This window comes from Heterodontus francisci, chromosome 2, assembly GCF_036365525.1.
Source record: "Heterodontus francisci isolate sHetFra1 chromosome 2, sHetFra1.hap1, whole genome shotgun sequence".
NCBI lineage: Eukaryota > Metazoa > Chordata > Chondrichthyes > Heterodontiformes > Heterodontidae > Heterodontus > Heterodontus francisci.
The window spans coordinates 208,683,100-208,696,669 of record NC_090372.1 but is presented as its reverse complement, the minus strand read 5'-3'; the positions used below and the strand labels follow the sequence as shown (position 1 = coordinate 208,696,669).

Here is a 13,570-nt window from a genome sequence, read left to right as displayed (position 1 = left end):
CATAGAATCCCAGAGAAGGTAGTTAATTTTGGAGTTATTTGATACATTTAAAAGGGGGCTGATTGATATTTGTTTAAAAGGTTTATTAAGGGTTACATATAAGTTAGTAACTACTTTTTTTATTAGGGAAAGTAGTGAAAGTAATTTGGTGGCAGTTAATGTTGGGCATCAGCAAGTAGTGGAAATGGTAAGACGTCTGCAATATTACATGTGTAAATATGAGGATAGGATGATAGGGTTAGATAAAAAAGGGTGAGAGCAGGATATTGTGGAGTATAAATGCTACCACAGGCCAGTTGGGCTGAATGGACTGTTTCTGTGCTGTGGACTCAATGTAACTCGATGCTAGGAATCCCTTCTTGGGACAGTTCTGGATGGGATGGAAATTCCTCTCACCCTCCCTGGAACTGCCCTCAACCCAACTCAATTCAACCCTTTACCCCGGATTGGAGCTCATTCAACATGCAAGGTGGGCTCCCCCTGAAATTCCTGCTGCCAAGAGGAAGCCCACCAGTGAGAGGGTGGAAAATCCTAACAGTGCTACAGCGGGAATACTGTCTTAAGAGTCTGGGGCTCACTGGAGGCAGAGGTGGTTGCTACAAGGCCCTCTCCCTACTCTAGGAGGCAGCAGTAAGTTGAGGGAATGGGGACCTGGGGCCCTGACCACACCCCCTCACTACTATTTGCATGTAGCGTTCAGGGAAGAAGTTGATTTGGGGCTTGAGAACTGAGAATAATCCATAGACTCTGGATGGAAAGGAGTTCTTGAAGTCTGGGGCATAGAAAAGCATTTTGGTGTATGTTCTACTCAGACACTAAATATAATCAATGGTCTTTAAATTGAAAACTCTTTAAAGCTGGAAGGACTGAAGGCTTATTTCAAGCCAATCACAGGCTTCTATACAAGATTATAGACCACAGAGACAGCATCAAGTTATTGTGATAACAAGTCCTACTTGCATACCTTTAGTAACAATTGTTTGATCTCTTCCTCAAGATCTTTCACTTTAGCTTCCCTCTCCGTCACCATCTGCTTCAGCTCTCCAATCAGGAAGCCCTGCTTCTGGGCTTCACTATTCAGTTGCTGGCTTAGATTTTGCTTGGTATCCATATTCTTTGATTCATTCTGATTCAAGCGGCCCATAATCTCCTGCATCTGCTTCTGCTGTTTCTGTAAAAGATTTGTGATCTAGGGAAATTTTAACGTTTAATTGCAAACGTTTTGTTCTCTTTACCCATTAAAATCAAACATAAAGGGTTGATTTTAACACTCTTGCCTGTCAGGAATGGTGTGCACGGGGAGTGCAGATGAAAAGGTGAAGGATTCACACCTCATTTGGATTTTTACTATTTTCACTCACCTGTCTTCAGGCAAGGGAACGCCATCCGCCCCAGAGCAGCGGGGACACAATTTAAAAGGTAATGTCATATATTGATTACATCACAGGGACATGCACGCCATTTTTAACCGTGACTCGCATGATCTTGGGTCCATCAGCAAGCACTACCAGTGCAATCACATTATTAATTAGGTATACACAGCAGCTAATTTCCATATGACAAGGTCCCAGAACAGCAATGAGATAAATGTCGTTAATCTGTTTTGGTAGTGTAGGCTTAGCTACAAATGATGAGCCTCAGTGGTTCAGGGTTAGAATTCTCACCTGCCATGCGGAAAGCCCAGACTTGATTCCTGGCCTATGCAATTTTGCCTAGTGTGGAACGTAGACAGGTGAATGGCCTCAATTTAATGTTGACCAGAACACCAAGAGATAATGAGAAAATGCCAGATTCATTTACTTTAGATGAATTACACCAAATCAAAGTTGTTTTCAACAAATTTCTTTCAAACACTATGTGCCCTCACCCTCTTATTTTATTTCAAGTAAATAATATTTCTTACCAGCAATGCACCAACTAGCTCATCATCGTGCTTCCCTTTTTCGAGAAGGGTCACCACTTGACTCTTCAAAATTTTGAGCTCATTGGACAGTACTTTGTTTCTGGCTTTTGATCCATCAAATTTATTCTTGAGTTCCTCGTGATCTTTTTTCAAACTCTCGTAGTCACCAGTCATTTTCTAAGCAAATTCACAAATAAGTATAATTGTATATGTTTACATATAACAGGATTTGCAATTAGATTACTATTGATATGACAGCTTTTACCGTTAGGTAGCAGTTCATCTTGTATTGCTTGGGATAAGATTGCCCCCAACTCTCAGACTTTGGTCTGTCCTAATAGGATGTTTCAGTGTCCTGATGTGTTACCATGGTTTTATTCTCTCTCGCTCTCTCTTCCTTGTCTATCGCTTGTTTCATTCTAATAACCATCTAACCTTCATCGAGAAGCTTTATCTTTCCTTCTCCCCACGCTCATGATTCCTCAGCTCTGCATCCAATTCTTTCCCCTTTGTTGTTCTTTTCCTTTATTCATCACATCTTCTCCTAATTCAAAAATGTTTGTAGAACTGGCTACTTTCTTTTCACAAACCAATGGCTACTATATCACAGAGCTATCTTTTCCTGTTTGAATGGTTTGAGCAAATGATAGGTCAACAAACACTATTAAAAAGGGGGAATTTTTTTATTCTGTATGAGATATGGGCATCGCTGGCAAGGCCAGCATTTGTTGCCCATCCCTAACTGCCCTTGACAACTGAGTGGCTCGCTGGGCTACTTGAGAGATTTGTGGATCTAGAGTCACATGTAGGCCAGACTAGGTAACAATAGCAGATTTCCTTCCCTAAAGGACATTAGTAAACCATATGGGGTTTTACAACAATCGATGATAGTTTCATAGCACCATGACTGAGCTGAATTGAATTTATTAATTAATTGAACTTAAATTCCACTAGCTGCTGTGGTGAGATTTGAACCTGTGTACCCAGGGCATTAGCCTGGGCCTCTGGATTACTAGTCCACTGTCATTACCACAACACCACTGTCTCTCCTTGCCATACAGACCACGACAAACAGAATACTGAACAACTCTGCGTCAAAGGCAAATAATCCCTCCTCCCACACGTGTTAATACTTACATTCAGCCAACCATGACTTTGATACTTACAAGTTAATCATGTGAGCTTCACGAATGGAAATAAACGGGGAATTTCCTACAGGTGATGCTGTCTGATCCTGAAATTACAAAGTACTTACTTCCAATGCCTCCTTTCTTTCCCTCTCCAATGTCCGAATGTACGCTACATTTTTCTCCTGGTTTGACAAACGACGCAACCCTGAAATGCCCAGCATTTCCTCTTCCACACTGAGTTCAGATGACCGTCCCTTCTGAATATTTAGTCCCATGTGGCTTTCCAAATCTCGGATCTACTTAAATATGAGAAATTATGAGATAGATTCGAATAGACCATGCCATAATATTTTCCCTCATTAAAATATTAAAAACCTTATTGACCCTATATAACATTGATAATCACCAGCAGTTTATTTTCTTTAAAACTGAGAAACTGAGATGAAGTGCTGAGGTTAATCGTGTACAGCATCACAAAAGCTAAAAAGAGTAGAAGATAAATGTAATTATAATTACAGGGGTCTCTGTGTATTGCTTGTCTGCACTGAGTGCTGCTTGAGGGCACAGAGTGTGAAACAGAGAGACTGGTGACTGAGGGAGTTTGGTGAAGAAAGTAACTATAAATTAATTAAGAAATATAAATTTAATTTAATTAACACAATAAAAATGGCAAGACAGGTGATGTGTCATGGCTGTAGCATGTGGGAGTTCCTGGATGTCACTGCAATCCATGGCAACCACATCTGTAATAAGTGTCTACGGCTCAGAGTTAATGAGGTAGAGGCCGTGCTGCAGACATTGCGTTGCATCAGAGAGGGGGAAAGTTAACTGGACACTTTGTTCCAGAAGGCAGTCACACTCCTTAGGATAGGGTCATCTGATTTGGTCAGTGGTTGGGAACAGGAGGGTGGGACTGCGAGTCAGGCAGGTAAAGGGATCGAAAAGGTGGGAGCGAAGGAGCCTCAGCCCTTGCAACTGAGTAACAAGTTCAATGTTCTTGCAGCTAGTATGGACAAGAGCGAGGGCTGTAGTGTGGATGAACAGACCGACCAAGGCACCATGGCACAGGAGAGTTAAAAGGAATGTAGTGTAGTGGGGACAGTACAGTTGGGTGAATAGATGCTATTCTCTGCAGCCAAGAGCAAAAACCAGAAATAAAAACAAGAAATGCTGGAACCACTCAGCAGGTCTGGCAGCATCTGTGAAAAGAGAAGCAGAGTTAACGTTTCGGGTCAGTGACCCTTCTTCGGAACTGACAAATATTAGAAAAGTCACAGGTTGTAAGCAAGTGAGGTGGGGGTGGGGCAAGAGATAACAAAGGAGAAGGTGTAGATTGGACAAGGCCACATAGCTCACCAAAAGGTCATGGAGCAAAGGCAAACACTAGGTTAATGGTGTGTTGAAAGACAAAGCATTAGTACAGATTAGGTGTTAACGGACTGAATATTGAACAGCAGCAAGTGCAAACCTGAAAAAAAACACGAAAAACCAGAAGGCTGGGTTCGGGACAACTGCTCAGGGCTGGAAAGGAACTTGCAGTGGGAGGGGGAAAATCCAGTGGTCGTGGTCCATTAGGTACCAACAACATAGATAGGACTAGGAAAAAGGTTCGGCATAGGGAGTATGAGGACCAAGGCAGTAAATCTCTGGATTATGACCTGAGCCATGTGCAAATTGGCATAAGGTAAATAAGCTTAGAGAGATGAATGCGTGGCTCAAAGACTGGTGTGGGGGAAGTGGGGCATTGGCACCCACACTGGGGAAAGTGGGGCTGTACCGTTGGGATGGACTTCACCTGAACCATGCTGGGACCTGTGTTCTAGCAGGTTGTATAACTAGGGAAGTAGAGAGGTCTTGAAACTAAATAGAGGGGGAAGGGATCATGTAGGGGAAGATTGAGTAAATTAAAGGGAAGTAACAAGGCAATAGATCAAAATGGCAATAAAGGTAATGATAATCAGAGTATGGCAGGAAAGGACAGTGATTGCAAACTTAAGACTGTGCCAGCAGATAGGGTCAGAGTTTACAAAAACAGTTTTTAAAAAAAAACTGAATTAAGAGCTCTGTATCTGAATGCCTGCAGAATTCGCAATAAAACAGATGAATTATCAGCTCAAATAGCCATTACAGAGATGGAGCTACAAGGAAACCGAAGGAAAAAAATTTGCAGATGACACAAAACTGGGTGGGAGAGTGAGTTGTGAGGAGGATGCAGAGAGGCTTCAGAGTGATTTGGACAAGTTGAGTGAGTGGGCAAATGCATGGCAGATGCAGTATAATGTGGATAAATGTGAGGTTATCCACTTTGGTAGAAAAAACAGGAAGGCAGATTATTATCTGAATGGCTATAAACTGAGAGAGGGGAATATGCAGCGAGACCTAGGTGTTCTCGTACACAAGTCGCTGAAGGTAAGCATGCAGGTGCAACAGGCGGTAAAAAAGGCAAATGGTATGTTGGCCTTCATAGCGAGAGGATTCAAGTACAGGAGCAGGGATGTCTTGCTGCAATTATACAGGGCCTTGGTGAGGCCACACCTGGAATATTGTGTGCAGTTTTGGTTTCCTTATCTGAGGAAGGATGTTCTTGCTATAGAGGGAGTGCAGCGAAGGTTTACCAGACTGATTCCTGGGATGGCGGGACTGACGTATGGGGAGAGATTGAGTCGGTTAGGATTATATTCGCTGGAGTTCAGAAGAGTGAGGGGGGATCTCATAGAAACCTATAAAATTCTAACAGAACTTGACAGGGTAGATGCAGGATGTTCCCGATGGTGGGGGAGTCCAGAACCAGGGGTCATAGTCTAATACGGGGTAAACCTTTCAGGACTGAGATGAGGAGAAATGTCTTCACCCAAAGAGTGGCAAGCCTGTGGACTGAAAGGGAAATCACGTTTAACAAACCTGTTGGAGTTTTTTGAGGATGTAACTAACAGAATAGAGAATGGGGAAATCAGTGGATGTAGTATATCTAGATTATCAGAAATCTTTTGATAAGGTCCCACACAAGAGGTTAGTAAACAAAATTAGAGCACATGGAATTTGGGGGAATATACTGGCATGGTTTGAGAACTGGATAATGGACAGAAAACAGACAGTAGGAATAAATGGGTCATTTTCAGGTTGGCAGGCTTTGACTAGTGGGGTACCGCAAGGATCAGTGCTTGGGCCCCAACTATTCACAATCAATATCAATGATTTGGATTTGGGAATTAAATGTAATATTTCCAAGTTTGCAGATGATGTAAAACTAGGTGGAAGTGTGAGTTATGAGGAGGATGCAAAGACACTTCAAGGGGATTTGGAGAGGCTAAGCGAGCGGGCAAAAATTTGGCAGATGGAATACAATATGGAAATGTAAGGTTATCCACTTTGGTGGGAAAAACAGAAATACAGAGTATTTCTTAAATGGTGAGCGGCTGGGAAGTGTTGAACTTCAAAGGGACTTGGGTGTTCATGAGTCACTGAAAGCTAACATACAGGTACAGCAGGCAATTAGGAAGGCAAATAGTATGTTGGCCTTTATTACAAGAGGATTTGAGTATAGGAGTAAAGATGTCTTACTGCAATTATATAGAGTCTTGGTGAGACTATGCCTGGAGTATTGTGTGCAGTTTTGTTCTCTTCATCTGTTCCCCTTACCAAAGGAAAGATATACTTACCATGGAGGGAGTGCAACGAAGGTTCACCAAACTAATTCCTTGGATGGAGGGATTGTCCTATGAGGAGAGATTGAAGAGACTGGGCCTGTATTCTCTGGAGTTTAGAAGAATGAGAGGTGATCTCATTCAAACATAACAAAATTCTTACAGGGCTCGACAGGGTAGATGCAGGAAAGATGTTTCCACTGGCTGGGGAGACTAGGGGACACAGTCTCAGAATACAGGGCAGACCATTTAGGACTGAGATGAGGAGGAATTTCTTCACGCAGCGGGTGGTGAATCTTTGCAATTCTCTGTCCCAGAGGGCTGTGGAGACTTAGTCGTTGATTATGTTCAAGACTGAGATCAACAGATTTCTACATATTAAAACCATCAGGGGATACGGAGATAGTGCAGGAAAATGATGTTGAAGTAGAAGGTCAAACATGATCTCATTGAATGGCAGAGTGGGCCCGAAGGGCTGAATGGCCTACTCTAAGGAAAGAACAAACTTGCACTTAAATAGTGCCTTTCATGCCCTCATGACGTTCCAAAATGCTTTATGACAAATGAAGTACTTTCAAAGTCACTGTATTAATGTAGCGACGTGGCAGGCAATTTGTGTACAGCACAGTCCCACAAAGAGTAATGCAATAATATTGAAGGATAAAGATTGGCCAGGACACCAGGAAGAGCTCCCCTGCTCTTTGTCGAAATAGTGCCAAGGGATCTTTATGTCTCAACTGAAAAATGGCACCTCAGTACTGCACTGGGAGTGTCAACCTAGATTATGTAATCAGGTTTCTGGAGTGGGACTTGAATCCCCACCACCTTTTAACTCTGAAGCAAGATGACTACCATGGAGCCACAGCTGACACCTGAGTGTATGTGTTGAAATATAGTTAGATGTCACAAAGCTGGTGCTTTAATAAGCTGTGGATTGCAGGAGGGAGGAAAGACTGATGGTGCTGTGTAGTTTTGAGGAAAGTAGTGAAAATAAGAGATTGGAGACCAGGAATGAGAGGATTCATTATCAGATGACAAGCTTTTTCTCATGTCCTGGTTAGGAGTGCAGAAAAAGCAGTGCCCACAGATCAGAAGAGCTGCTGGCCCAGAATTTCTGACCATAATTCCTGCAGTAACCTACTTAAAATAAAAATGGCTTACCATCAGCGTTACAATCAGGAAAGCTAACTCAGAGAATCCAAGCATGCAGGCAAGTGGACAATGACTATTGATTCAACAAAGTGCTGGAGGTTGTTAATTAGACTTGTCAGAGACTTAAAGAAACTGTATAAAGGATAACTGGAAGAAAAAAGATTTTCACAGCCCCATTGAAGGGTGTGGAGGTAATCCAGCTATATTGGCTTTGCACAGTGAGAGGACTAAAGGCTGTGGCACTGAGGGTATGGGTAAGGAGATAGGAGTGTATAAGATATTTGGAAAAACTTGCAGCCTTGCCTGAAATAGTGGATTCACCTTAAACTGCTTACAGTTTATTATAGACTTTTTTCAGTTTATCACGTATGCTGTTTATTCTTATATCCAATCTTTGATTAGTTTATAATATTGGGCCTTGGGGCAGGATTTCCCTTGGGCTTCAGGGCCCCAAGGTCGGAACAAAATGGGAGTCTCAAGCCCGCACTTGCTGGGAGCCAGACTGGCAGAGCTAAGTTCCCAAAGGCAGCCTTCTAGTGGCCACCTCTGCGCGCGCTGTCCTAATAAGGATGATGGGAGGGCTCTCAATACTGCTGTCCCAATCAGAAGCCTGGCAGCTCCAGAGCCTCGACAGCCCCACCGGGAGAGATGGCGCTGCTGAGGCAGGACGGAGAATGGGATGGAACCTCAAAATGGAGGCACCCTCAGAGGCAAAAACTATTACAAAAGATTTCAGAGGGGCCAAGCTGGTAGACCCCTCAGAGAAGAGGGGAAACCCCTCTGTCACAAGCATTTGGGTTGGCTACCAGCAGCCCTTTCTTTGGGACATGAAGCATCCGGCTTGGATAACCCCCTAGCCTGCCAAAGGGAGGCTGCCTCCATGGAGAATGGTGACAGTGCCGCAAAAATCACCCTTAATTGGGGCCTTAAGCATTTAAATTGCCTGTCCGCCTTCCTGCGACAGGCAGCTGATTCACTTCGCAGGCCACCCCTTGGAAACTACCCCGGTGGTGGGAATAAATTGGGGAGCCATATTTTCTTGGCCCCCGCCTCCAAGCCCGCCATTAAGGGCATGGAAAATTCTGCCCTTTGCTTCGATAGGCCACAGTCAGATTCATTCCTCTAAGTACTAAATCAGTAAAGACAATATTTTGAGTCTTGATTACAGTCAGTAAGCTGGGGGCAGCAAAGTCCCTTCAAATAAGAAAACCAAGGCAAATAAATCAGAAGATGAGCTATCAACTGCAGCATGATAAAACAGTTTTAGAACAACTGGATAGTCACCAACACAAGTAAACAAAGGAATAACATATCCACCCAAACCCCACCCTGACTCACGTTGGGATTCCTTACCTTCTTCTGCAAGATGAGGATCTGCTGGGCTCGGCCACGCCAAGTCCCCTTGTTGTTTAGCAAATGATGTACATTTACATCTTCACCCACTTCATTAGCCAATACCTGGAAAAAATAAGAAAATCTTTACTGGATGCTGGGTGACCACTTTGTGGAACAACTCCATTCAGTCCACAAGCGTGATCCTGAGTTTTTGGTCGCCTGTTGTTTTAATTCTACGCCCACTCTCCCTCTGATCTCTGTCCTCTGCCTCCTACACTGTTCCATTGAACCTCAACAGAGGCATGAGGAACAGCATCACATCTTCTGATTAGGCATTTTTACAGCCTTTGGACTCAACACTGAGTTTAACAATTTCAGATCATAACCTTCACCCAGATTTTTTCGGACTATTGGTAAGCAGCTATTGGTAATGATTCTGCTATTCCCACTTACACCTCCTCTAGACCAATCTTTTGTTTCGCTACTTTTCCCATTACCATTCCCTTTTGCCTTGCACCATCATCTCTTTTGGTCATTTAATCTCCCCTGCCTTTCACCCTTATCACAGACCTTCTATTTTATTCTTTCCTCCCCTCCCACCCTTTCCCTACTTTGTACTTGCTTAAAACCTGTTATATCTCCAACTTTTTCCATTTTTGATGAAAGGTTGAAACATTAACAAGTTTGTGCAACAGCAAGTCTGCTAATTCCTTTGGGGGTGGGGGAGTTCAGCAGTGGGCTTCCACTGTAGCAGGTTTAAATTGAATTTTATAGCTCTACTATTCGTTAGATGGTGTACCTTATGTGCCATTTTCAACTCTTGTTTGACACTCAGTATTTGGTTCCGAGACTCAACCAATTTTAAGTTGGCTGCTGAAAGCTTTTCCTGAAGGGCTTTTGCGTCAAGGCTGTCAGACTGCTGAAAACAATGGCCAGAATTTATCATGAATATCAGAACGGATTATGAAAAATAATTCATCTTTTAAAAACGCCTACAGGCCCCAACAAAAAATGTAACAACTAATTAAAACATGGTTTTTGTTTTACTCAGTACCAGGGCACAAATTGTGCATAACGGCTATCATCACAGTTTCTAAAATTATTTTGTGAAAGCCAAAGGTTGTTCAATTGAAAATTGATATGGAAAGAATAGAAAAGAGGAGATAAAGGAAAGAAAGAGACAGAGGAGGTGGATTTCCCTGGGGCTTCTCCTCTACCACCTTATGTAACGTAAATGAGGTTTCTGCTAAAGGTACAGAAACAAAGTGGGAGTAATACTGAGGAAATTCACTCAGAGAGAGAGAGAGAGAAAGAAGACAACTGAAGATGGAAAGGGAGACACACTTGAGAGTTGAGGACAGTAAAGGAAATACAAATACAGCAAGATAACTGGGAATAAGAGATTGTGGCAGACTGGAAAAGACATGGAGAGCAGAATAACAGAGTAAGAGTGGAGAACAACTTGAGGAAAATGCAAACAGAGAAAAAAGCAGCTGGAGATACAGAGGTAGAAAGAAACAAAAGAAAAAGAGATAAATGAAGAGAAAGACAGAGGCAGACAGTAAAAGAGAGTAAGAGAGAGATGTACAACTGCAACAAGTAGAGAAGGAAATAGAGAAAGGGCAAGAAAGAAACAATTGAAGATAGAAGAGAACAGAAGGGGAAAAAGGGACTCTTCCTATTATTTCTCACTGACCGGTGATCCATTTTGTATCCTGGGAGATAACTCTTTGTTGGTTTGTCCACATGCTTCTTTTGCGCTGAGTGTTTGACTGTCTGTTAGAGTGCCCTGAAGGTATATTAGCAAACAGTGTATCATTGAGAGCAACAAAATTATAAAGCCATCAAACTAAACTAAACATCAAAACGATGACAGAAATAGTAGTCCATCATGCTCTCAATCCTTCGCTCATGTAACAAATTTACCTGACAGCACTGTCAAAAGCAGCAGCATGAACTTCAGCATCAGGGCTGCCTTGAGATGGCACAAGACTGCCTCTCCCACCCCGCCTGCATCCTGAGATGGTGGTTTTCTCCTGTACTTGTTGAGGTGACAGCATTAGGATTGATAACGAAAAGGCTAACCTGTGTAACCTGGCACAGTGTTTATACATGGACCTTCAGGAAAGGTCTGGTGAGAAGAATAAAAGATTCAGTTTGTGTCTTTCAAGAATTGTTCAGGTTGCAGCCACTGCAGATACAGATATCTAGTGCTGTAATGCACCTCCACTATGTAAATACTTGGATTCCACAGCACCAGGACCCCAAGATATTACAGAACCCCACTCTTTTTTAAAGCATTACCCTAATAAAATCCAAAATACTAATTGAGATTCAATGATCCAATTCAGGTTGTAACACCTAAGGTGCTTTTCGAACAATCATAGAACACAACAGTTTACAATTGATCGAGTCCGAGTGCAAGAGTAGTTCCAGCACAAAATTTTCCTTTATGGCACAGCAGGTGCCTGACAGGAGTAGAAATTCATCATCATGTTTAAAAGTCTTCAATTCAAGATACTGAGAAGTCTACACCTACCTATAGGGTTTCTGATCACCTACAGCCGAGGTAGTGACAGGCCCGTCCCTCCAGACTCTGTTAGAGTCCGAGAAACAGGTTAATCAATCACCCTCCAGACTCTGTGAGAATCCGGGATAACAGGTTAATCAATCACACTACCCTGGAGTACAGCGGATCTACCTGGCTCAGGAACTGATATTGCACGAACCTTAAAAAGCTCTTTGATGTTTTTCAGGCCAAAATTAGTTGGAAAAGATATGGACTAATATAGGATGTCTCAAATCGCTTCACATACAATGAATTATTTTTGGAGGTACAGTGACCGTTATGTAGGGAAAATATATTTATGACTGTTAAAAAAACCTCTCAACCTATTTGCCATCTTATTTAGGTCAGAGGTGCACTTTGATGAAAATTACAACATTCCTTTCCTCCATGCAGGTTGTTATACGAGGGTAATAGTTTGAATATGACTGTTGTAACTTTTACCAACTCCTAATCATGCCTCTGAGTTTCTATGACCGGGCTGCAGCCGCACCTCCTTTTGCAGCTCCTGTAACTTGTTGCCCAGCTGCTTGACTTTGGATTTCAAGCTCTCATTCGCCACAGTCAGCTCACGGTTCCTCTTTGACAGCTCAACGATTTTGGTTGCAGCCACATCACCTGCCATGCCAGCTGTTCCTGCAACACAATCACACATCTTAGCTGGTAGGTGTGGTGCTTCAAAGAGCTGCCTGCAGAGACTGCCTTTATTTCATGAACAGCCAGCATGACGCGTTAACTAACATACCCTAGACCTTGTTCCCTTCGCTGGAACTTTCATGGGATCCTTGATACATTTTTGGCAGGCAAAGGTGTCAAGGGTTACAGAACCAAGGTGGGTGGATGAAGTCAAGATACAGATCAGCAATAATCTAACTGAATGGAGGAACAGGCTCCAAGGGCTGAATGGTGTACTCTTGTTCTCATGCTCCAAAGACGCAGCCTCACACTAAAAAATAATGAAAGACTTGCTCCTTTCACAACTTCAGGATGTCCCAAAGTGCTTTACAACAACAACTTACATTTATATAATGCATTTAACGTCGTAAAACATCCCAAGGTGCTTACGAGAGTGTTAATAAACACACCAAGCCAAAGGAGGAGATATCAAGTCAGATGACCAAAAACATGATCAAAAAGGTAGGTTTTAAGGAGCATCTTAAAAGTGGAAAGAAAGGTAGAGAGGTGCAGAGGTTGAGGGAGGGAATTCCAGAGCTTTGGGTCAATGATGTACTAAAAGTATAGTGTAGTCGCAGTAGTAATGCAGGAAATGCAGCAATCAATTTGCACATGTCAAGGTCCTACAAGCAGTAATGTGTTAATGACCAGATAATCTGCTTTTAGGTTCTGGTTGACCAGAACAAAATATCCGAACACATCATTCTCCTAAATTGCAAAAACTCCACTGGGCTACAGTACACATTCCTTGTCACCTTTAATTGTAGGAAGAATATTCTTGTCCTTGAAAGGAGGCAAAACAAGTGGCAAAGCAGATTTCAGAAATTTGGAGTTTAAGCTGTGAAGGAATGTTAGGTAAGTTGGGCGTGTTTTCTTTGAGAAAGAGAAGATTTCAAGGCGACCGTAAAATCGGTGTGGGACAGCCAGTGTTGGCAGGTGAGTTAATTTGCATTTCATTAATGCGCATTTAAATATTTAGAGGAAAGCCCCGCTGCTTGTCCGGGGGGTGGGGGTGGGGGGGGTGGGGAGCCGCAACGAGGCCTCACCACTGCCGCTAATATCCAGCAGGGCCTTCTCAATGTTGGGGGTCGAATTGGAATTGAAATTTTCAAGATACAAAGGGAATTGAGAAACATATTTCAGTCAACTTGCATGCTGTGGTGAA

General features: G+C 42.7%; 1 protein-coding gene and 1 long non-coding RNA gene across 4 annotated transcripts in view; one reads left to right on the top strand and one right to left on the bottom strand.

The window, feature by feature from the left end:
• The window catches only part of ccdc13 (coiled-coil domain containing 13), a 63,344-nt gene that overhangs the window by 30,260 nt on the left and 19,514 nt on the right, over nt 1–13,570 (bottom strand). For 2 of the 3 annotated variants that reach the window (XM_068015399.1, XM_068015418.1), the window contains 7 exons: nt 12,224–12,366; nt 10,861–10,953; nt 9,964–10,083; nt 9,183–9,287; nt 3,159–3,329; nt 1,904–2,080; nt 965–1,171 (listed from right to left, as the gene is read on the bottom strand). In XM_068015399.1, the coding sequence (XP_067871500.1) occupies nt 965–1,171; nt 1,904–2,080; nt 3,159–3,329; nt 9,183–9,287; nt 9,964–10,083; nt 10,861–10,953; nt 12,224–12,366 (1,016 nt within the window). The remainder of the gene's footprint in view (nt 1–964; nt 1,172–1,903; nt 2,081–3,158; nt 3,330–9,182; nt 9,288–9,963; nt 10,084–10,860; nt 10,954–12,223; nt 12,367–13,570) is intronic. The other variant, XM_068015408.1, reaches the window with a different exon arrangement.
• Nucleotides 1–13,570, top strand: part of LOC137350643 (uncharacterized) — a 46,980-nt gene that overhangs the window by 15,408 nt on the left and 18,002 nt on the right. The gene's annotated exons all lie outside the window — the stretch shown is intronic.